This window comes from Microchirus variegatus, assembly GCF_963457635.1.
Source record: "Microchirus variegatus genome assembly, chromosome: 1".
Classification (NCBI taxonomy): domain Eukaryota; kingdom Metazoa; phylum Chordata; class Actinopteri; order Pleuronectiformes; family Soleidae; genus Microchirus; species Microchirus variegatus.
In genome coordinates this window covers 6,384,667-6,409,963 of record NC_139802.1, presented here as the reverse complement: position 1 = coordinate 6,409,963, position 25,297 = coordinate 6,384,667, and the positions used below count along the sequence as shown (strand labels likewise).

The following is a 25,297-nucleotide window of genomic DNA, read 5'->3' as shown; positions in this document are numbered from 1 at the left end:
AATTAGAAAATTAGAAGAAAACCAAAAGATTATAATTGTCCCTTAGGCAGAACCTCACAGATGTTGACCTAACACAACAACGTACTCGGACCTAATTGTCCAATAACTCTGTACTGCTGTGTGTCCTCGGTGGACTCAAACTAATGACCTGCAGCTTGTTCCCATGTGGTCCGACCTGATGATTTACACAGACGCTTGTGACTTGTGCCTGGCTGTTTGTCAGCTTTCCATATCACAAATTGCTTCTCACATTGCATAAGCACAATGTGTTTGTAGGTGCTGATGTGGTAGACCAGGCACATAATGATAATTAGACTGTGTGAGGTGGGGCCGTTGTTGAAAGTTGAACGTTATCATTTTTATAAAAGGCCCAATCATTTCCACACCCAGTCGAAGTGACGATGTTACTTGTCAGAGATGCTCTAGTCAGATGTCAAAGTCGTTTTCTTAGAAAACATAAAACTCCAACTTGGGTTCAAGGTGAAATGTATCTTTATCATCACTGGGGGCAATTTGATTCACAGCCAGCAGTAAAGAAAAAAAAACAAAAAACACACACGCTAAAAATAAATAAATAAATACAACAACAAATCACAATTTACTACTTCGGCAGCCAAGATTAATGACATGTTGAAAATGTCGGTTCAGACAGAGAACCTGCTGGATCCAGTCATACGCCCCAGCTGTAATCAGCTGACCTCAATCTGTCAGTCACGCTCCACTCACAGACACTCCCACACGAAGGCGGTCCATTTAAATCAGATTTCTTCATTTTTGGCTGCACCAGTGCTGCCTCACACTGCTGCCACTGACCAACCAGCACCTCAGCCTCCACCTTATATTTGGGACTCTGGAGGTCCTATCAGTCGGCGAAGTGTGAAAAAAGATGACTCACTCATGTTTTTGTGGTCCTCCTCAGTCTAAGTACAGGAGATGAAACATGCCATGTTGACTTCCGCACTCACTGGGACGTCACAATGCGCTAAATTCCTGGAATTGTTGTCTCACAGAGCTCCGCTTTGTCCGTAAAACACGCGAGAGTGCTGGCGAGGGCAACAGCATGCGAAAACCGGAAGTCCACAAAGTGTGTGGATACATGTTATATATGACGGCAATGAGCCTGATAGAGCCTGAAAATGATCACTTTTCCAAATGCTAACTGCTGTTAGCTCCCAGTAGCCTCTGTGGCTGATGTCATTTCCTGTTGCTTCCTGGTTTTTTTTTAAGGTGGACCTAAAGAGATACTCCTAAACAGAGCTTTCTGAACAGGGCTGTTTTGCAGGGTGATTGAACTGCTGTGGTGCTTCATCCTTATCCTTATTTTGACCAAAGCATGTCACAGACATGTTCATTAGGACACCAGGGAACTAGGTTAACTTGGAGAATTAGGGTATAATATGACCCCTTTAAATACTTATTCGGTATGATTTAGGAGCTTGTCTTTACTATTTCCTGTTATTGTCATTATTAAGGTGCTGTGGAATATTATATCTTATCTAACATTTTTATACTGTTGACTATTTCTGTCAACAATTTACCCACATCAACCCACGGCAATATGAAACTATCAGTATTTTTATGATGATAATATCTCTGCACTGAGATTGTGAATTTTGTTATTTCAAGTGTCTAAATGTCTCAGACTAGTGCTGAGTGTATATTCTTCTAAAGAGACAATCCCTCACTCTCTGTATTTTAATGATTTAAAACTGAGGCTTCTTCACTTGCAGACCAATTGACTGCGTGTTTGTCAGTCGTGTCTCGGTTTCATTTGACGATGTTGTGCAGCTTTTGTCATAACGTTCCTCATCCCTGCTCCATGAAGAAGGAAAAACACTTTACATAATCTAATGCAATTTTCAGTGAGACAGCGCTTAAGGCTTTTTTTCGAGGACTTGCTTGTTAAAGTCATATTTCTCTTCCTCCCCTTTATGTCCTCACGACTCGATCTTCTCCTGCCTCTCTGCTCAGAAGAGGAATGTTTCGAGTTCACCAGCCGTAGCCGGTCTGCAGCGAGATGGGCTCAGAGGAGCGGAGTTCGACCATGTCGCAGAAGATTTCCTCTCTGTCCCGCAGCAACAGCAGCTCCTCCTCCAAACTTGACAGTCGACAGGTAACTCGCACCACAACGACGACACTGGAGAATCAGTCACACGTTATCCAATTTTCACTGGTTTAAAAAAAACACACACAAACAAACTGTTTCATTCGCTGGTGTTAGAGCAGGGGTCTGCAACCTTTAGGATGAAAAGAGCCATTTTTGTCGTCTCTCCACCCAAAAATTCATTTGGAGCCGCAAAAAAAACCCACAAGATGAAGATAATAACACATATAAAGATTTTTATACAGACAAACTATATACAATAGTAATAGTCTCTTTCATTTATGACATTTAAGAACTACAACATGTTCAGTTTATACCCAACCTCTAGACCCCGTAGACCTGGTTCTTCCATTGGGACCGTATCTATGTTCCCCGGGTCCTATGTCCCCCGCTTTGTATGTGACTGGGGAACATAGGACCCTTTCTCTAACCCTAACCCTAACCCTACCCTTTTTCAAAAAAAGTGGGGAACATAGGACCTTTTTTTGGGAAAACAAGGAACATAGGACCCCGGGGAACATAGGTACGACCCCCTTCCATTGTTTCATTGTTTGTGGCAAATTAAAGAAATTAAAATGAACCCACTTTGAAATAAATGAAGCAAATATTTGGATTGTATGTTGTTCGTGCTCAAGAAAAACAGTATGTGGATCCAAAGATGGACAGGACACATCCAAACATGTACTGAATATTGCAATTTACGTCGACATTGGACGTTGCACAAGATATTAAAACACTTTTATTTGTCACCTTGATCTCGAAAGCTACAAGGAGCCACTGCAGAGTGGCTGAAGAGCCCTGTGTTAGAGGAATGTTTGTTTCGTGTCACTCAGCAGTGTGCAAATTGCAAGCATGGCATCGACAGGGGTTTCCTCTAGTGTCGTGGGAAAAGAACGACCTGGCACTAAACTCCATTTCCAAATAGATGCTGTGGTTTTCTCAGACATTCTTGAGATTTTATTTGGCTCGAAGTCTACGTCCGAGTCCCATTTGCATTGTATATCACAAATATCAAGGACTTTTTCTATGAGACACTTTTCATTAGCTCAGACCAGAGCATTTCAGCCCATTTAGAAAATTCTGAATCACTTAAATGCAATTTAGCAACAGTTTTCTCAAAGGAGCTCGCTCACATCGCATTGAGTGGAGATATCGGCACCATGATCAAACTGTTGCTGCACTTGCCCTGAGCTCTAATCTATAGGGAGCAGCTCCCATTCGTTTTTCATTACCTGGGCTGTGACTGCTTCTCCGTTTGGAAATGAGAGTAATAAAGTTTCTAACCTGTCCTGCCCATGGGGATCACACAGCCACCAGTCCGTCACTTTAAAGCAACAACTAATACGGTATAATAACGATTCTCTCGAAGTCTCGTTCAAACGTCTTCAGGCTCAAACCATAAGCAAATGTGAAACTTAATTAAACACAATTGAAATGTTTAGTTTAATTTGAATGCACTGAAACTCACAGGTAGTTTTTTTCCCCCTCTTGCTGCCAGAAATATAGGATTTACTCTTGGAGGCATATTGATGTGTGAGCGCTTTTGTCTGCATGAAATTAACTCTGGAAACTCTCCAACCACTTACAGTTGTTGACAGATTAGAACAAACAGACCAGTAAATCTATCATTTGAATACGGAATACAGCACTACCTGACCAGCCATTCTTTTATTAATTCAGTATACTGTGTATAGTTTGTTTAAACTAAAGTAAGTAATAGTTGTCACTGAACAAAATAACTGTATCTGGAAGCCATAGCACACTATATTATTGTACTGTATTGGCTGAACCTCAGGAACTTAGGTGTTATTTTTGACCCTGCAATGTCTTTTGAAAATCACCCCCGTTAACGAGTGAGAAAGTGCTTCTTCCATCTGAGGAACGTTGTCAAATTAAGATCTCTGGTGTCAGAAGGTCGAACTTGAAACGATTTCCGCACGCTTTTATTTCTCCTCGTTTGGACGACTGCAACGGCCTTTTTACTTGTTTTAATAAGAGGGAGCTTGACCGTCTCCAGGCAGTTCTGAGTTCAGCTGCTGCCCGGCTTTTAACCAACACACACGCAAGAGAGATCACATCTCATTATATATCACTTCACTGGTTACCTGTATATTTTTAAATCCTGGTCCTTACTTTCACTGCTTTTCATGGACAAGCTCCCTCTTTTTCTGACCTGATCCTACCTCACACACCGGCCCTGAGGTCTTCAGGTCAGAGGCTGTTAGTTGTTCCCCACACAAGATTTAGGACCAGAGGGCTTTTTCAGACAGTGGCTCCCAAAGTATGGAATAATATGCTGCCTCTGTCTTTATGTGGCTTAAATTCTGTTTAAGAACAGCTAACGACTCTTTTATTCAAGCAGACATTTAGTTGGAAAAGGGTTTTTATGGCAATTGGTAAGGTGATTTTATGTCTCTTTTATTAGTTATTGTATTTATTGTATTGTAAAGCACTCAAAGTGATTTTTTTTTTTAAAATCTGTGCTACATAAATAAACGCTACTTAAAGGTGCATTATGTAATAAACATTTAGCAGACTGCAAATCATGTTTATGTTTTGAAATCACGTTTTGGCATGTGGCGCCACCTACCGCCGTCTACCAATCATTGCAGTCAGTAGAGTCTCAGCTGCCGAGCAACCACGGGTTGCCAGTTACGTCAGAACCACCTGTTCTACCTGGAACCATTTGCTTCTGAAAAACCCTTTACTGAAGAAAGGGCTTTTTGAAGGGTTCTTGGTAACACTAATGGCTCCAGTAAGAACCATTTTGATCCAGAGAACCCTTTTAAACCCCTTTCCTGAATAAAGGCTTTTAAAGGGGTTCTTGGTGGAACCCTCCAAAACGGTTCCAGGTTCGAACCAAAAAGGGTTCTCCTATGAGGACAAGCCGAAGAACCTTTTATGGTTCTACCTAGCACTTTTATTTCTAATAGTGTATGCTAGTGAGCTAGACGCCTCCTTTAAGTCTTTTTTGAGCTGACCGATCATTGACTTCCTTGAAACCTTCTCGATTTATGTTTCCTTACAGAGGTAATTGCTGTATCTTTTTAAGCACCGCATGCTCTCGTGAGTCACATCCCCTCTGTGAGAATGTCCGTTGACCTTGACAAAAAGCGCACAGGCAGTATGTGACGGTGACTCGCTGTGTGACAGAGGCAGCCGGCAGTGAAAACCACAGCCGCGCCCCCTCCCCCTCCCCGTCCCCCTCCTCCGTCAGATATGGGGGTTTATTTAAGATGGTCTTACCGTCTCTCTAACTCACACTGTTTGTGTAAACAGAACTGCTTCATATAGTAAAATGTGAGGGACACACGTGTTCACAGTATCACCTCAAACCCCTGCCAAGAACCTGACGTCCCTCTGGATCACTCTGACGTGATCATTAGTGCTTGAGTTTTTGTCCCTCTTGGGCAACTTAATGAAGTGGTAATTTTAAATACGGTATCACCATTATGTGCCTATACAATTGAAGGGCTCTATGATACGTACTCTCATGAATTACTTATAAATTGTGCAGCAAAAACTATCCAATCAACCAGTAGATTCATTCAGTTTGCATAATAATGTAAAACATAGTAGAGCCTTAAATCATAAATGACCCTAGCAGTAATTTTTAATGGAATTATTTGAATTAGGGAGACGCTCATAGGGAGTTTTAAAGGGGTGCAAACAAGTTCATAGTTAAGATGCAAACTGTATCACTGATTGAAGCTGGGCACCTTTGTTGACTTTGCTGTCTATTGCCACACTGTCAACCTGCCTGCATACCAAAATGGGTCAAACACTGGATCATTAATTTTCCACAGTCCTTTCTGGCCAAGTGCATGCACTTTGAAGACTTCCTTTGTCTTTCTGTTGGTTTCCTGCTCACATTGACAGAATTAAATAAGATTATGATCCTCTTTTTTTTGCCCGTGTGCATGCACATCACTCAATAAAACAATATCCAGCCACGGGGCACCTGTCTTTGCCCATTTATTTACTTGTGTCTTTTTCACACCACATCTTCGGTGTGTTTATTAAAGACTGTGTTTTGTCTATATCTCAAAGCCAAAGGGATATTCTGCACAAGGCTATAGTGCAGTGTATGATGAGTAAACTGACCTTTGTCAGAGTGATGATTCACAAGCGTGAATAAAAAAAATTGATTGATTTTCTTTTGTTTGACAAACTGACAAATCCTTTCAGCCCATATATAAATTAAATATGCAGTGCGTCTACCCCTCTGTTTGTACTGCTTACGCTGAAGTACGTGACACCTCTATTTTGATCAGTCACTGATGAAACTATCATCCTAATCCTTTTGTTTTCAGATAGATTTGAGACATTTGAGCTAATGTTTTATACTGTAAAGTAGTCTGGAGTAGCTAAAACTGCTACATATTTCATGCTTGTATTGATTGTGATACTGTATTGATTCTTTGAGGCAATGTATCGACGTGGAAATGTTGTTGACAAAGGTTTTCTGTCTGTGGTTTTGTGTTGTATACAACCACAAGTTAACAGCAGGCTCGTGGCCTTTTGACCCCTTCCCCCTCTTTCCACTCCTCTCACTAGACAAACTGACTGTTATGTTATTATTTATGCATACAAAAGGTATTTTTACTAAGATTTTTCTTTAAAAAAGACTATGTTTTGAAGTGGGGTGTCTCAATATGTCCCAATAGATTGTATTACCGCTCACCTCTGTGTAGGGATATGTATCATATTGCCAGATTTTTGCCAAAACATACGTAGTCTGTAGATCTCTGCTGCTGCTGACGCCTAACCTTACATGATCCCATTCATTGTAAAAAAAAAAATGAAGGGCAGCGTAACTGAACACCATCAACAACCAAAAATGACAATATGCTTCACTCTCAGGCCTTCACTCTATATATGTGGTGGATTAATTCAGTTTATATATATTACCAGACCACCTGGCAACTTTAATCTGCATGTGTTGGTGCACACAGCTCAATAAACCATCTGTTCCCACAGGACAGCTGGGAAATAGTGGAGGGCCTGCGTGGAGGCTTCGGCAACATCCTCGAGCCTCAGAAACAGGAGGGATTTCTGCTCAAAAGGAGAAAGTGGCCCATGAAGGGCTGGCATAAGGTATAATCCAACACTCACAAACGACACTTTAGCACATTACTCTTACTAATTTCTCTGAGTGACACTCTACATGACGTACTGTTCTACCCATTTCCCGGTTTTACCCGACGCTTTCGCGTAAATATCTGCTGACATGACTCACTTTTGTTGTCTTAAACTAATTGAATGAGTTTGCGCACGAGAGGATTTCCCCCTCGCGATGAGTCACGTGTGGCCGATGTCAGAGGTCCTTCACACACTTAAAAGCTTTCACTGGGATGATACTTGTCTGGGAAGCGTGGTGTTCCTCTCAGATGCATTAGCTGATGGTCTGTTGGTTAATATAGTTGAATACATTTAGTATTGATTTACAGTCGGAGCACCTCAAAATGTGCTTTCAACAGTCTGATGATGTACACGAGAGCACCGGAGATTGCACGTCGAGGATGGAGGAGCAGAGATGTCATTTGTCCGCAGAGTCAGAGAAAGATTAACAAAGGGATGGACAAAATAAATGCCTCACTGCAGTTATGGACAATGATCTCAGTGATCGCAGTGATTGTCAAGAAGATATTCACTGGTAATCTTATTGAGATTGTGTAAATCCTTGCCGGGTGTGAAAATGAGGTCACTATTATTCACCTTAGTAGCAGGAAGAGGCTGGGCTAGCTCTGTCCTTGGATGTCCCCTTGACCCAGAGAGGAGAATGACTGCTAAGCTATCATCTGTGAAGGACAATGTCTCCCACCCCCTGCAGGAGTCCACCATCACAAATGGAACATACTAAATGTCTGCAGTATCGCAGGTCCTTCCTCAGCTGCAGCTGTTAGACTGTACAACAAGCACTGCTCTAAGTAGACCACACATAATCAGGCTACTCATCCCACGTGCAGTATACATATATAATATCTTATGTTGAATCCTTAATTATACTTTAAATATCAAGCCCATACTGTATATATTCTGGTAACTGTCTATAATGTACATTCTATTTTACATTATATTATTATTATCTTTTTTTAATGTTTTATAGTCGTATTGTTAATATCTCTGTATATTGTGTAAATGCATGTTTATTAGGGACCTTGCACACTAAGGTGGCGAGGAATCTAATGAAATTGTTCAGATTATTATTTTTCTTTTGCCGATTTGCTCTTGAATTTGACCCCCTAAATGTGCGTGAAAACTGTTGTGAAAAAACCAATGCAAAATGGCTCAGTAGCGCCCCCACAGGTAAATCATTTGGTTGCACCAAATTTCTTGAAATTCGGTGGGTACGTTTGTCCGGCCCTAGACGAACAAAAAATCCTCTTGACCCCATGACCTCAACTCAACAGGAAGTCGGCCATCTTGGATTTGGCGTATTTCTTGGCATATCGCAAGTTTCGTAACTGAGCTTGCTAGTCTGAGGGCGTTTATCCTAGGAAGATGAAAAACACGCCAAATTGTACTAGACCCATCTCTCATCGGAATCTCTCTCTGTATTGAGTTGTTATTCTTCAAAACAAAACGTTGACTTGTATCTCCTCCCACAGTTTTGAGAAAACCCCCACACATCCTATATTGAAGCGTGCTCTTTGATTGGGAGTAGCCGGCTATGACTTTTCTAAGTGTTTTGAGAAACCATGGCGACAAAAATCCCCAAAAACTGCGCAATCATTTCCACATACACATACATGGGAAACAGATCAGAACCCAGACCAGTTTAGAAGCTCACAGTGTTGTCACACTTTAACATAGAGACCTGAAACTGTATGTGAGACCAGGGATCCGTGCTGAAAAGTCTGGCCTGGCGGTGGCGCCGGCGGATGGGAGGTCCTGCACAACGCTGCTCGCAGCTTTAATTATTTATTATCTTTATCTTTACTATCTTTGCTGCTGTGACAATTTAAATATCTCACGTATTCGCAGTAGTCTTAAAGTTGTAGCGCATGAACAGATGTCCGTAACACACAATGCTGGTGAAGCCCGTCACCTCCACACTACTCTCTCTGTGTTGAGCAGTAGTTTGTTTTTGTGTGTCTGTGACAACATTGCCCACGCTGGAATCAGAGTGATGCCTTTTTACGTCACGGCTCATTGGAGGGAAGGCAGAAGCATTATAGAAACACTAGCGAGGCGAGACGGTGAGACTGCTGCGAAGAGTTTGAATATGGACCTGGAGTCATCCTTACTGAAAGCTCTGCAGTCGTCAGGAGTGATGAAAGTCTGATGTCACTGCCTCCTCTTTAGCAAAAGTTAGTCCTGATGTATGTTTTTACTTCCAGAAGCTTCTTTTTAATACACACACACACACACACGCCTATCCGAAAGCGTATCCCTAACTTAAACCATCACCGATCAATGTCTGGTCAGACTTAAACACTTTAAACCAGGGCCTTAGAAATCAGGTTTGGCCTCATTTTCTGCACTTTGGTTCCCTGAGGTTCTAAGGAAACAACATGCGTATAGACATTAGATCATAACGTCACAGGGTGGTGATGAAACAGTCTGACTGTGGACATTATCCTTCAACACTGCTGTGCAGACGCAACACTGCAGGCTGTCTATGTCATAATCAGTCATAAGAGTGACTTCAGAAGTTTCATCACTGTTTGCCTTTTTCTCCCTACAGAGATACTTTTTTCTGGACAAGGGCATCTTGAAGTACGGCAAGTGCAGCGCCGACGTGAGTACAAAAGCCTGCTGGCTACTATACAGTTCCAGAGGAACATTAGGCATGTTTTGTGTCTTTTAAATAAATGTAAATATTCCCTCACTGCTGTCCCTGAACTGCCGATTGTATATTCATTGTGGAGCCATTTGGAAACTCTGCTTGGTCAGGGCTGAGCAAATAAGTTATTGTTCCTTTGAACACAATGTCAATGTCTGTGAACACCTCTCTGTGACATCTGTGTGTGAGGATTTCGTCTAATAAATTCAAAATGTCACATGTTGACTTTGAAATGCAGATTGAGAAGGGGAAACTACATGGCTGCATTGACGTGGGTCTCTCTGTCATGGCCATTAAGAAGAAAGCCAAGTGCATCGATCTCGATGCCGAGGAAAACATCTATCACCTGAAGGTAAACTGCAACGGCTAATGAATATAAGACTTAGAGGAAAAGAGGTAAAACATGGATTCTTTAGATTCTTCCTTCTCTGTTCTTGGAACAGCTGCCTTCAAATGACCTTGTGTGTTACAATAGTGGGTGAGAGGGAATTTTGTACCTGTTCCCTTTTTTCTCCGACACGCCTCCTCCACCTTACTTGTCCTTGTGTTACTTTCTGATTATGGTATGTGCCCTGCAGATTAAGTCACAGGAGCTTTTTGATGAATGGGTTTCCAAGCTGCGTCACCATCGGCTCTACCGGCAGAATGAAATTGCCATGTACCCTAATGAGAAGTCCTTCTACTATCCCCACTACCCCTCCCCCAACTCACCCAGCTCGCCCAGCATGGCTAAAAATGCCTCTATCAGGAAGGTATACTCCTCCATGACGAAAAAACACAAAAATTATGTGGTTTATTTCAGTTTTTTATGACTGTTTTATAATTAACATATACTCCTCCAGTGCGTGTCTATACGAAGACAGTCCGCGGCACATTCGGTAGGAGTCTTCCCTCTCAGCTGCAACAGTCAGGCCAAAGTTACAGCCTGGCTCCAGTCATCTGACGACATGGACAAATGCTCCAAAGGTGAGACAACAGTGATGGCAAAGGGGGATTTCAGGAGCTCCACAAGTAAAGGTTCAGTGTGTAATTTCAGGGTGAAATTACACAGTGTGCGACAAATTCACGCCTCCCTTTTCCTTCACATACCAGAAAGAATGTCGTTCATGTTGGTTCTGCATACTATGCTTCTGCTTCAAAATATGAAATTCTAGCTCTTACTAATTTGTCTATTCAGGCCGGCTCAAGATGGCACCCTCTATAAAGCTTTGCTTTATAGAGCAAAGCTTTCATTTAAAGCAGCCACACACATGTGCAAATGTACTTATGTGTAGTATATTCAATTTCTGCCAACAAACTCTCCTAAATGTTACACACTGGACCTTTAAAACCCTATCTGTTGAACCTGATTTGGAAGTGATCCTTGTTTTTGATTCAGTCTCATATTCAATGCAAGTTACACATGCATACAGGTAAAGTAAAGAATCAAACAATCCGTTAAAAATAAAAAACTATAGGTGGAAGCGGCACCAGATCTAACCTCACTTGGTCCTTGGTTGTCTTGTTGGTTATATTTGTCAGATGCTATTCTTGTATTTAATCTTTCTGTCTGCTCCTTTCTTTAAAGGTTAGATCAGATAGCAGGATGTTTATTACATACAGTAGAAGGAGTCTGTTTACTATCAATACACTGTGGGTGCCAGTTCTCATTTATACGGACACTGGTGACATAAAGTCAACATCAATTTGTACAAATCCTACAATTGTACATACAATATTATCTCGATCTAAGGTCTTTTTATTTACTAGTTCTTTAGATATGTTTGCCTGTCTTCTCGTTTCTTTACCATCTTTTCTTTTTGCTTGTGTCAACAGACCTGTCCATCTGTGACGCCTTCTTGCTGGAGCTCAACCATTTGCTTCAAAGTATGGAAGTCCTCCATCGTACATACTCGGCTCCGTCTATCCAAGCCCTGCAGGTCCTTCTCTTACAATCTCTTTTTTATTATTCCTTGTGATCATCATCATTTTTTGCAATTTAATACCAACATTGCTGTAAATGAGTAACATCCAAAATATTAGATGACTCTGATTTTTTTCTATAATTTATGTTCATCAATATTTTTTGTTTCCCTTGGGTAATTTGCTGCTAAAATGCTAAAGAGCTTGTTGCATCTCACATCACTCAGGAACTTAATTTCCTGTGAAGTGCTTCCTGAGAAAATACTCAAACTCACACAAATGTCTTGTTGTTGTTCATTAGACTTCTACATTTGACAGCCCCAAGAAGGAAAAGAGACTTCCTCGGAAGTGGCGCACTAAAAACTACAACAAAGATGCCAAAACAACACTGCAGGTAGACAACGTGACAAAGCAGAATGTAATATATTTTGAAGTCTGTTTTTTTTTTTTAATGTTCCATCTCTTCTGCATCACTGTAGGTACCCAGCTGCATCTCCTCTGGATCTATTCGCCTCCACGCCTCTAACCCAAACCTCTCCACCGCTGCACTCGGTAATGACAAGACCGACCATGAATCGCTGGAGTCTGCTTTCGATGTGGCCAAACTGCAGGAGGACTTCTGTCGAATTGCCAACAACTGTGAGGGAATCATTTTTAAAGGATAGATTGATTTTGATGAATAGGACACATTTAGGATTTTAAAGTGCGTGTAAAGCAATAAAAAAATAAAACTTTTTTGACTTTTGATGCCACCCCACAGAAAAAGTGTGTTACAAACCATCTTGCCTGATAAAATGATAAATGCTTAGAAATTAGGTTCATTCAAAATTCTGTGCTCTGAAACACTGGTTTGTTCAGAATATTAATTTAAAGGTGCATTATGTGTCATTAATATGTCACAGAGACTCAGGAATAATGTTCATATAACAAACTGAACTCACCAACAACAACAGTACAGACAAAATATTTGCATTAAAAAATATATCTTGCAGACTGCAAATCATGTTTATGTTTTGAAATCATGTTTTGGCATGTGGCGCTACCTATACCAATCATTGCAGTCAGTAGAGTCTCCGCTACCGAGCAACCACGGGTTGCCAGTTACGTCAGAAAATGAAACCTAAAAGACCTCAGTATTTTGAATTTGAATGTAGTAACTGTTTTTGGCCACATTCTTACATATGGCACCTTTAAACACTGCTGTATCAAACCATTTTGGTCACAGTTTAAAGACTGAACACAAAAACATCGCTGGTTTAGCTACAGTCCGGCCTCTCTCGCCCTCTTTCTCCAGCAGCCTCTCAGCAGGAGTCTGTTTTTCTTCTCTACTTCCTTTTTCTCATCTTTAGACATTTTTGGGGCGTTAGTGTGGGAGCAGGCGCAGTTAGTCACAGGTGAACGGGTGAACTGCTGATTAACCACAGCTTTGAAGGGGGAGTTATAACTTTAGCTCTTAGGCTCTTATTTGTATAACATGTGAAGAGGCGGAACCTCTGCATTTGCATCGCATGCACTTTAAAGATAGTTTTACCAACTGGGGGAAACTCCACAAATGCATCGTTCTTCAGATGCCCCAATTATGTCCAATGAATCTGCCTACCATCCTGTTTGCAAATAGATACACTGAGCACTGGCACGGTGTTGTTTTTAGAATTAGTGACAATGGGGAAATCATGCAGCTGTTAATTACTGAGTCTCAGTCATTCACCAGATTCTGAGTTAACATTTACAAACCAAAAAGTATATTTAAAAAAAATAAAAAAAATAAATAGATGATTGTCCCATGGGTGGCCCAATTTAGTTTTCTGCCACTCCTTGTGGAATTGTATATTCAGATACCTGATGCTTGACATAGAAACTTGAGGATGATTTGTGTTTTACATAAAGCTCACACAGTTCTGAAGTTACTCCGGGGAAACGCTGCCAACACATTCCCACTGCCAGATTTTTCACATTCAAAAACGATTAAGCAATGATGAGGTTCATCTATCACAGTGAGGCGTTAAGTTTTGCTGGCTTTTGTTTTTAATGAGGAACTCCCCATCATCAATTATGAAACAAGTCAGTCTTGTCAAACAAAGTTGTTGATGAGTGATAGGAGACGATCAACATTTCACTTTAATTATATTAGGAGTATGGTACGTTAGACGTGATCTGCCATGACTGTGTCTGCATTGTTGTTAAAGGTGCCATATGTAAGAATGTGGCCGAACACGGTTACTACATTCAAATTCAAAATACCGAGGTCTTTTAGGTTTCGTTTTCTGACGTAACTGGCAACCCGTGGTTGCTCGGCAGCTGAGACTCTACTGACTGCAATGCTTGGTAGATGGCCGTAGGTGGCGCCACATGCCAAAACTTGATTTCAAAACATAAACATGATTTGCAGTTTGCAAAAGATTTTTTTTAAATGCAAATATTTTGTCTGTACTGTTGTTGTTGGTGAGTTCTGTTTTTTATATGAATATTATTCCCGAGTCTCTGTGACATATTAGGAGGATTTTATGGCCAGTTGCTTTAAATGTATTACATAGTGCACCTTAAAATGAATATAATTGGTTTGCTGTTATAGCTCCTCACTGTTTCCTCTTGTTTGCCACAGTACACGCGACCATGAAGTCAGCCCTCGGCGCGCTAACAACCGAGAGAGAGCGGTTAAAGCAGTGTGTGGACCATGAGACGTGTCCCCCCACCTCGCCGCAGGTTGTCGGTTTGAGGAACGCGCTGGCAACAGTATGTGAAATGACACACACACACACTCATGCTCAGACAGAGCAAACGTAGTCGGTAGAAGAAGTACGTAAGGAATTCCAGTCTCTTACACTACACACTCCTCCCACATGATTTGTCAGCCGTGACACTTTGATGAGCCTTTTAGAGGAATTGCTTGCTGCTGGAGTGACGTCTTCCCACTCATGTGTGTGTGTGTGTGTGTAACAGTCATGTGTGCGGCGGCGGCTGCTGCCTGCCACACAGGGTCTTGTTCTATTTTCTGCCTTTGGTAACAAACTATAATTGTCATGCTGACTTTTGTTGTGTATATGCCAACGTAGTTCTCTGAATGTCTCTGCCTGATTACTCATTTTCTACCCACTCTACTACCTCACACTGGGTTAGTATGGGGGTGAGCAATGTAACGTGGGCTCCCATCGCTTCCTGTCTGAGACCACATTGAAATATATTTACAAATGTCTCTGTCAAAAAAAAAAAAAAAAGTGCGTGTCTTCTGTAAAACCATGTTTGCGCTGGTTATTTTTCCAGGCTTTAGCCCAGAACTCTGAGCTGAGAGAGCGCCTGTGCAAGATTCATGCTGAGTCCCACATCGTAGAGCCCACAATAATAAATCTCACTGTCCCTGCGCAGGTGGGTGCAGGACTACGGTGACTCTATTCCCTTTCCCCACCACCGTGATGATTATTATTATCTCTATCCTTTTTTTTTTCGTTGTTGTTTTTCATCCCACAGAGAGTTGTTTACCACAGAATGAATGAGCTGTCCTTTTCCCTCCTCTCCTCATCAACCTTCCACAAATGTTGCACTCCTCCCACCCCCTCGTTCGACTCCCTTTGTCTTGTTCCGTTTGCACTTTTTAATTATTCAATCTTTATTTAGTCGGGGCTGTTTCATTGAGAGACACGAGGCAACACAAATGACAAACAAAGACACAATTCAAACGTGAGGGAAAACTGTTACAAGAAACATAAAACATCTCAGATATTTAACATTATAAATCTCTGATGAGGATATACCACTCAAATTTAAGGACAAGCTTGGAGTTCTTTCCATTTATCAGAGGTGGAAAGGAACAAAATACATTTACTCAAGTTACTGTATTGAATACTTTTTTTGTGTATTTTGTCATTTTTAAGTACAATTTAAAATCAGGATTTTGTATTTTACTTGAGTACGTATTGACTCAAGTATTGTACTTAGTTACTTTATAAATCCTATCTGTTACTGAGTAAAAATAAAAATTGCAGCACAATGAAGACCTACAGGGGGAAAATATACACCAGAACCAGACGAATGATGATGTGATTAGCACCAGCACTGGCGCATGAACATAGAGGGCGAGCGCCAAAAGTGACGTAATATCCTGTGTCGCGCCGGGCGTGAGCTCCAAAATAGTTTGGGATTTCTGACCCCTTGTCATATTTCTACTACCCTCACACCACACGCAAAGTAACTAAGTAACTTTTACTTAAAGTACATTTCAAATGAACTACTTTTTACTTCTACTTGAGTACATTTTCAGATGACTACTTTTACTTCTACTTATTCATCAAAGTATTGGTACTTTTACTTGAGTACAATATTTTAGTACTTTTTCCACCTCTGCCATTTATACAGGAGTGTAGTATTTTCTGCCATGATTAGTACTCACATGAGGGATATTACTCGATACTGGCTTTAAATGAAACCAAAGACGTGAGATTTTGTGTTAGAGCTCCACAAATGAATAGCATAAGTTGCATAATTGCATGTCTCTGGATATTTCTTGAACACACAGTGCAACACTAATTTGCCAAGTGAGGTTCTGTCTTAAATGTTGTTTTGTTTTTATATATATTTTCCTTTTATACATGTGCATGTTTTCACTTATTGTTATTGACGTTTCAAGTGAATGCGGTGCATCTTACATCAACTTAGCAAAGTTTTTTGTGTGTGGTAGTTTAAGTTTAGTTCCATCAATATTACACATTATATACTTGTTTTTTTTTTCCACATATCTATAGCTGGATCCTTGGACATGTTGCCATTAAGCAGACAGAAAATGACAGCCTGCATGAAAATATCTTTAAAGCACCAGGCAAACGTGTTATATTTCAGTGACTAAATCCACATCACTGTAGAACTGATTGCACTTATTTAAAGATGTTCAGGATTATGATTTTCTTTTCAGTAATCGTTATGCTGTGATTATAATATAAGGTGTCTTAGGATACATATATATATATATGTATATGTCTTGTGTGTGTGATCCTGTCATCATGATTATATTGTATAATGAAATTACTTGTTAATTGCCACCCTTTGTGGCTATGATGAAGTTGCCCTTAATTATAGCCCTGGACGTTATGTCTCCTAGAAACAGGACTCTGTGGACGAATCCCCTCCCCTCGTGCACCAGGTGTCCAATGAGAGCAGGGCTTCAATTGCAGAGTCTTTGTCAGAGTTTTTCGATGCACAGGAAGTCCTGTTGTCGGCCAGTTCCTCTGAAAATGAGGTAAGTGTAGATGTTAAACTGTTACCATCAACCACTGTTCTGATATGTCTCTAAATGTCCAGCTCTGATGTTTATGGATTTGCAACATAATCATCACGACTGTTGTTGACAAACCTTTCATTCTCTGATCCCAAACATAAACACAAAGTCGATTTTTTGCGGTTATCGGCGTCCGTGAGAGGGGCTGTGTGAATGTGAAAAACAATCCTGACAACTGTGTCTAAAATCAAATGGCCACCACCATTTTCTGCCTTTCTTCATTTCCATTTTTGAAATCTTCAACCTGTTCCATTGCAGAATAACGTGCCCTGTAAAAACGTTTGGTTTTTCGATCAGCATGCCTGATCAGTTCACAGCTGGAGCGGAAGCGATGTGAAAATGAAAATTAATTGCTTTCATCTAAAAATACTGCGAGCTGTGATGCAGATTCATCTGTGACAGGACACTGAAAGAAACCTGCTAATCCCAAACTGCAGGGCATATTAAAAATATGTATTTTATTTAATAAATAAAGTTTGGATTTTTTTTTTTTTTTAGGTGTCCGAGGACGACTCAAACTTAAGTGACATTAGTGACAACATTTCCATGGACAACTTCAGCAATGGGACAGAAATTGAGAGATCACACTCAGGTAAACTTAGGCCATACTGGCAATTTCAAGGATTTAGTCACAAAACACTCTCGCTTGTTTGCTTTCACAACACAAACAGATGTTGGTGTCGTCCCTGACCTCGAGCACCATCTGTTCCCAGGTTCCGTAGAAGAAGGCGGCGTCCGCTGTCAGCGTAGAACCCGTTTACCCTCCCCCAGTCCCAACAGCAGCAGCATCAGCCTGTGGAACATCCTCAGGAACAACATTGGCAAAGACCTGTCCAAAGTGGCCATGCCTGTGCAACTTAATGAGCCTCTCAACACTCTGCAGAGACTGTGTGAGGAGCTGGAGTACAGCGAGCTGTTAGACAGAGCTGCCAACACACAAGACCCTTTTGAGCGTATGGTGAGAAGGCAAATACTGCTGTTTTATGTGTGGGCAGGGGCTTTTTAGCTCGCTTTCTGCTCCCAGCGCCTGTGCAGCTAACTGGTTCAAATGTTGACTCACTTAATACCCACACAAACTCAGTTTTAAAACTCTGGACATTTGTTTTGTGTGAGAAAAACCGTTTCCTGTTTGCAGATTATCCTACTCTTCTGTCTGACATTAAATTGATTGAGTTAACTTTTGTTCTTTTTTTCCCTGTGTGGGAGGTGTTGAGATACAGCCTGTGGAGTCCCATTGTTATAAAGGACAAATGTGTAATATACAGTAAATGTGACATGGAAAAACAAACAGTTGAAGTCGGTGTCATCTCCCATCTGTGGACTGCCATTATGATGTGGAGTGGATGTAGTGCTCTCTTGGCCCAGTGCAACTCCAGTGTGTGAAGAGCATTCAAACAGATGTGCATTGTGGAGAGGAAATTAGAACTGATGAGAATCAACAGAACATTCATTATGAACCAATGGAGGATATAGTCTGTTACTGTAAATTACGTGGTTTTAAGTTTTAGTTATTTCAGCTTTAGGAGACTAATTATTCAGTTGTAGAAATTGCAAATAAAGCCACTTACTGCATTGTTTCTGTCCTTATGCAGGTGTATATAGCTACATTTGTTGTATCAGGATATGCATCCACCCACTACAGAACTGGTGGAAAGCCATTTAACCCCATCCTGGGAGAGACTTATGAATGCGACCGGCCCGATAAAGGCTTTCGATTTGTTGCAGAGCAAGTATGCATGTATTTCCCTGCTATAGCAATTCAACAAACACCAAAAGCATTTTGACTCTGTGTGTGCTGATGCTGCCGTTTGTTTCCTCTTTGCACCGCCAGGTCAGCCATCACCCGCCAATCTCAGCTTGCCATGCAGAGTCCAAAAATTTCGTCTTCTGGCAAGGTAATGGAATATGTCTATTATAAATACATCGTGCAGGATGAATGTTGATGTTTACAGTTGTTTTGTTGCATGTTTGATCGTGCAGATGTGAGGTGTAAGAACAAGTTCTGGGGCAAGTCGATGGAGATTGTTCCTGTGGGCACGACTCATGTAACTCTGCCTGAGTAAGTCTCTCCTGCCTCGTTCACTCTGTGCTCATCATTTAACATAATTAAAAGTGTTTAGGGCAGGGGTCTCAAACTGGCGGCCCCCCAATCGATTACATGTGGCCCCCCCACTTAATACCATGTTATAATGAAAACTTGGCCCCCGACCTCACCGTCTTTTAAACACAGTGTGTAGCTGAGGCTCAGCTGCCAGCGAGGTGATAGAATATAATATATGTTTGCTAGCAATGTTTTTTTATAACACTAATAATAAGACATAATTATCACATTATTAAATGTATCATATACAACATTCAATTACATATATAAATACGCTCGTTAGGGCCCGAGCCACGAATGGCAGTGGCCGAAACGGCTCCTGGTACACACTATTATTTATGTAATTTAAAATAAATGCCTGTTTTTGATATTTATACATTAACTTTGCATCATAAATAGTATTATTAAGAATATGTGATAAAGTGATATCATGATGCAATATTGTCAACAGTTGTTTTGTTCCCCCACATTTTTGTTCTCGAGACCGGCCCCAGATGGGAATTGGCCCCCAGGTCATTTGAGTTTGAGACCCCTGCTTTAGGGTAAAGTGTAGTGAATATATACTGTATTTAAATCCTCTTCCTCTAGATTTGGAGACCACTATGAGTGGAACAAGGTGACGTCCTGTATCCACAACATTCTCAGTGGGCAGCGCTGGATCGAGCACTATGGGGAAATCACCATCCGAAACTCCAGCAGCGATGTCTGCCAGTGCAAGATTACTTTTGTGAAGGTGAAGTAAACGCATTCAAACCATGTTGCTGTTTCATGTTAATTTGTCTCCTTCATGCTGTGCAACACCTGACATTAAGACCCTCACCTCCTCTGACAAATTATATCAACACAATCAGTCCACATTCCCTGCAGCAGTGTTGCGTGTTCATTTTAATCCCACACTAATTATGTTTACATTCACTTTGGACCCGTGAGCAACAGTCGGGGAGAAGAGAAGCCTCGCAGTAAAAGTAACCTCGACACATCAATGGATTAAAATGTGAGACTCATTCGTGAAATGGAAAGAAAAATCTATTCTTAAGCAACAGCTGTTGTTTTTCTTTTATTTTTGAACTTGTCGGGCCATTCGTCTGACCTCTGGCATCAACAAACAAAGCATTTTTTTTACTCAGAGAAAATGGATATTTTCTGTATTTTGGACCATTCTATGTAAGCTATGTAAAATCCCAGTAGATCAGAGTCACTGAAATCACCTTTTTTCCCCCCCCCATTCTTATTCTCACTTAGAATGGTCATATTGACCATGTCTCCATGGAGTTACTGTCATGTGACTGCCTAAATAGATATTTGGGTTAACAGGCAGTTGAACAGGTGTACCTAATAAAGGGGTTAATGCATATACATACATATATACATACATACATATATACAGTATATGTATACACAAAGTACTACATTATCCCTCCTTTTGCCATATCGCTTTGCAATATTTTTTTGACTATACATCCCTTCGTGAGCCTCCCTAGTAAAATCCGCAGCTCATTCATTAGTCGTTAAACCCTGTACACAGATGGTGCTTCGTATGTGTGTGTGTGTTTGTGTGTGTCAGATGTAAGGAAGCCCCTTACTGACAGGAGAAGGTTAATTGCTTTAGTATGTGCCCGTTTAAAAGACCTGAAGCTGTGCAGCATCACAAGCCAAAACTTGTCAGCACTCATTATGCCTCCTCATCTCTCATTAAACACACAACGGCTCTACCACACTCACCGAGGGCTCAGGGTGGTGCACCTCGCTGGCAACATCTGCTGACTGCGTCCCCCCAACAACTGCAATGTCAGTCTCCATGTTTGTCCCTTTGTTCCTCACCTGTATTCGGGAAACACAGTGTTGGACTGCTGTCTATTCTGTACACAGGCAAAATACTGGAATTCCAGTGTGAACGAGGTGGAGGGAACCATCACAGACCAGAAAGGGAAGGTCGTCAACAGACTCTTTGGAAAGTGGAATGAGGCCGTTTTCTGTGGGGATCCACCTTCAGCCACATGTGTCTGGAGAGCAAGTATGACAGTTTTCAGTGCACCAGTATAATGTATGTCCTCTATTAACTGATGCCATTAAGGCTTGTAGAAACAGTGCCATCTTTATTTTCAATTATGAAACCTAGCTTATTGTCTTATTGCAAGATTTGTTTTTACTTATTTGTAGTGCGAGGTAGATCTTTTATAGTCTTTGTATCCTAACTGCCTGATTTTATTGAGTCCACTTGTTTTATCCTGTTTGGCCAGACGGTGAGTAAGCCGTTGTTATTATGAACTTTTTAAATTTTAATGAAGGGAAGACAGAAGTGATGGTGTCTGGACCAAATGGGTCCTGTGAGTCCCCTCGTGTTGACCTTGGTACTGCATCACTAACCTGGCTTTTTAAGATGGACAGTGATTTTAAATTGGACCATCAAATTGAAGTCGGGCTTTTTTCATTTAAGACAGTCAGCAAAGGTAAAAATCTATCTTTTCAATGCAGGCACTTTCAGACGGCAATCCATGCCTTTATTACATCTCAGCTGGATTACTGCATTGCACTTTATTTTGTAGTCAGCCAGTCTTCCCACTCACGTCTCCTGTTTGTTCAAAATGGTGCTGTGCGTCTTTTAACTGGAACACGTCACGCCATTTTTTGGACTCACTCCACTGGCTGCCCGTGCACTATAGAGTTAATTTTAAAATGACTGTACTTGTTTTTAAATCCTTAAATTGTCTTGCCCCACCTTACCTCTCTGAGCTGCTTCACCTTTACACTCCTTTACGCTCCTCTACGCTCCTCCCTCTTAGGTCAGCTGATCAGCTGTTCGTAGAGTAACCAAAATCTAAACGTGAGCTCAGAGAGGACAGAGCTTTTTCTGTCGTACAGTGCACGCCAGACACTGTCCATTTTTAAAACATATCTTAAAGGTGCATTATGTAATAAATCTAAAGCAACCGGCCGCATAACATCCTTCAAATATGTCACAGAGACTCAGGAATAATGTTCATATAACAAACTGAACTCACCAACAACAACAGTACAGCCAAAATATTTGCATTAAAAAAACTCTTTTGCAGACTGCAAATCATGTTTATGTTTTGAAATCATGTTTTGGCATGTGGCGCCACCTACCGCCATCTACCAATCATTGCAGTCAGTAGAGTCTCAGCTGCCGAGCAACCACGGGTTGCCAGTTACGTCTGAAAACGACACCTAAAAGACCTCGGTATTTTGAATTTGAATGTAGTAACCGATTTTGGCCACATTCTTACATATGGCACCTTTAAAACCCATTTTTATTCTTTAGCTTTCAACCCACTATGAGACATTATGAGTTTTATTGTTTTTATGGTACCCATGATGTTTTTATATTTTCTAGAGGTATTTTATTGATTTATTGTCGATAAATAAAGTTGGATTAAATCGGACAGTACTAATCCATTGCTGATACATTTCAGTATTTTGAAATGTCATTATTTGGTTTGTCATCAATTCATGAAAAAAGTTTAAAGCTAATAATACGTCATGTCCAGGTAGTTTACAAAGAGTTGAGTCAGAGTTTTAGAGATTCATGAAAGTTTAATGTACAAATATTTGTATTGTTGGAGTTACATTATGGAATAATGCAAATAGAATGTAAGAGCGTGTACCTCACTTCTTTTTGAGGAATATAAGTTAATTTAAATATATGCATGTGTACATATTTTTGGGGATAGTGATATTGATATGATGCTGTGTGTAATTGTTTGACTTGTATTGCTATTCATTCCGTTATTTGTTTGTAATGCAGACTCGATGCCAGTTGACCATGAACAATATTATGGTTTTACTAAGTTTGCGATGGAGCTGAATGAGTGCGATGCATCTCTGAAACTGCTGCTACCACCCACAGACACCAGGCTACGTGTAGACCAAAGGTAAGAGATCCTGAAATATCCGGAAAGATAAGCTGGGGGAGAAAAACACAGCAGTAAAAATCTCTTCCATAGTATTATCAACATGTCTTATCTCACTCTCTCACACACACTCACACACACAACAGGGATCGCCTTACACACAATAGCACAAAAATAGGTACTTCAATCAATACTTGGTTAAAAATAGCAAGTGACTCCAGAAGCTGATTTGGATCTGATGAAATAGTTGTAGATTTGTGTGAGGTTTAAACATGTGTAAATTAAACCCTGCTGTCACAAAACATCACAGAGGCAAAGTGGATTTCACTTTTTATTATTATTATTATTTATCCCAAATTAAATCTGTCGTTCTTTTAGATTTAAGTAGTGTAATGACACTCAACGGTACATGGGAGATTTATCTGAGTAAGGCAGAGGTATCAAAAACACAAGCAGAATTTACAGGTCAAAAAGAGCCAAGGATCAAAAAACACAGAAGAGATTGCTGCAAAACACACTGGAGAGAAGACGCTCTGGCTCGAGGACGCATGAAAACAGAGTAATCAAAGTAAAACGAGCATAAACAACAAAACAATGACTTAATCTCGCTTGACAGATCCTATCGGTCTATCAGTGCCACACAACTCTGTGTTTCTCACAGCTGTGTGTATAAAGCAGTGTTTAGATCTCATGTCACTCGGTGATATTCCCGTGCTGCACACAGGAAGTGACTCGCTTTATGTCAAGAAGACAGACGGAGGTAAAATCAGACAGCTGCAAACAGGTCGGAGTCTTCCAAGTTTGACAGGATAAGCAGTCCTTGTGTACCTGATGCTGCTAGAAACACATAAAAACACTCCCACAGTCGGGTCTGATAGTTTTGCTTGACAAAGCCCATTTCAGATGAAGGACGCAGCACACAAATAACTTATTGTTTATATATTGCAGAGATTTTCTCTGACTGACTAAGTGCAGTTTTAATTAATCGGTGTTTGAATACATTATATATGACACTGAATGGGTCTGTGTCTCGCTGGCAGACTGCTGGAGGAAGGGAACTTGGAGGCTGCAGAGGAGCAGAAACAGAGGATCGAACAGCTGCAGAGAGAAAGACGACGAGTCCTTGAGGAGAACAACTCGACACATGAGCCTCGTTTCTTCAGGTAGACTTTCTCACCGAAAGCCGTTCACAGAAATGTGAGCATTTCTTACCTTAACAAAGTACTGATTACTGTCCTGAACTTCTTTCTTCCCGGCTCCTCAGATGGTCAAAGGATGACACCTGGGTGAGCAACAACACATACTGGGAATTGAGGAAAGACCTTGGCTTCACCCACGTAGATTTTCCTAAACTGTGGTGACCACGGAAATGTAGTTGACATACATTTCAACCTGCTCAGCCTCTACTGTGACCCAGGCTGGTGCTGATGATGCCAGTCTTGCCGTCCGCATCCAGTGCCGTCTTCTTTATTGCAGTTCATGAAAGTCATTGCCTTAATCCAAGTGCTTAGAAGTGCAAATTGTTTATGCAAGTATATTATGAGAAGGTTTATCATTTTAAACTTGGTTTTATCCTGGATAGCTCAAACTGAGAAAGTTAATTTGTTATAAACAATGATAAATAGATTTCATAACTGGCCTACATGAGCTTAAAATGTTGCTGAACGACTGGTCAATTTTGTTTTGTGTCCCCTCATGGACATTCTCTACCTCTTAGATTAACTAGCTTTGATATGCCAGTAATTACGTTTGTATACACATCATATATTTATTCTGCAGTTGCCTGATGCCTTACTGGTTGTGTACTCATATTGTTGTACTTAATCTGTTTTGTTGCTTCTTTTTTTTGTTTGTTAAAAAAAAATGTATGTTTCGTAAGGAGTTGTAAACAGTTGTTCACATGATCGGTCATCCTTACTCTTTCTCTCTGTCTCATGAACATAATCACTGCTTTTTTTTGCTGTGTTTGACTGTGATGTAGATGATTGTGCAGCTACAGTATGAGCAGCAGTAGCAAACATCAAATCCAGCTATTATGCATTGCACCATTATCCAAATGGACTGTACTGGGGGGGATTTTGTGGCCAAACAGGTTGGAAACTGTGCTCGACGATGCATTAAATAAAATCTGTGATGCTTTCGCTCTGCGGGGACATTTTTGGCTGTTTGTTCAAAACACTAGTGACATGCACACGTTACCATATTTTCCATTTAGTACAACAGCTGGTTAAACGGAAACAGAAAAACGTGTCCATTGTGACGT

General features: G+C 40.8%; 1 protein-coding gene across 1 annotated transcript; it reads left to right on the top strand.

Moving 5' to 3' along the window:
• Nucleotides 1–2,017: 2,017 nt before the first annotated feature.
• On the top strand, nt 2,018–24,395 carry osbpl3b (oxysterol binding protein-like 3b; the record flags this gene model as incomplete). Its single annotated transcript, XM_083891591.1, has 22 exons — nt 2,018–2,113; nt 7,085–7,201; nt 9,795–9,848; nt 10,132–10,245; nt 10,472–10,645; nt 10,736–10,859; nt 11,709–11,812; nt 12,097–12,189; nt 12,275–12,434; nt 14,398–14,528; nt 15,057–15,158; nt 16,885–17,022; nt 17,560–17,653; nt 17,775–18,019; nt 18,654–18,791; nt 18,893–18,956; nt 19,042–19,120; nt 19,751–19,895; nt 21,032–21,176; nt 22,929–23,055; nt 24,075–24,197; nt 24,299–24,395. 22 exons carry the CDS (start codon nt 2,018–2,020, stop codon nt 24,393–24,395), a joined length of 2,664 nt encoding a protein of 887 aa, XP_083747717.1.
• Nucleotides 24,396–25,297: the final 902 nt, after the last annotated feature.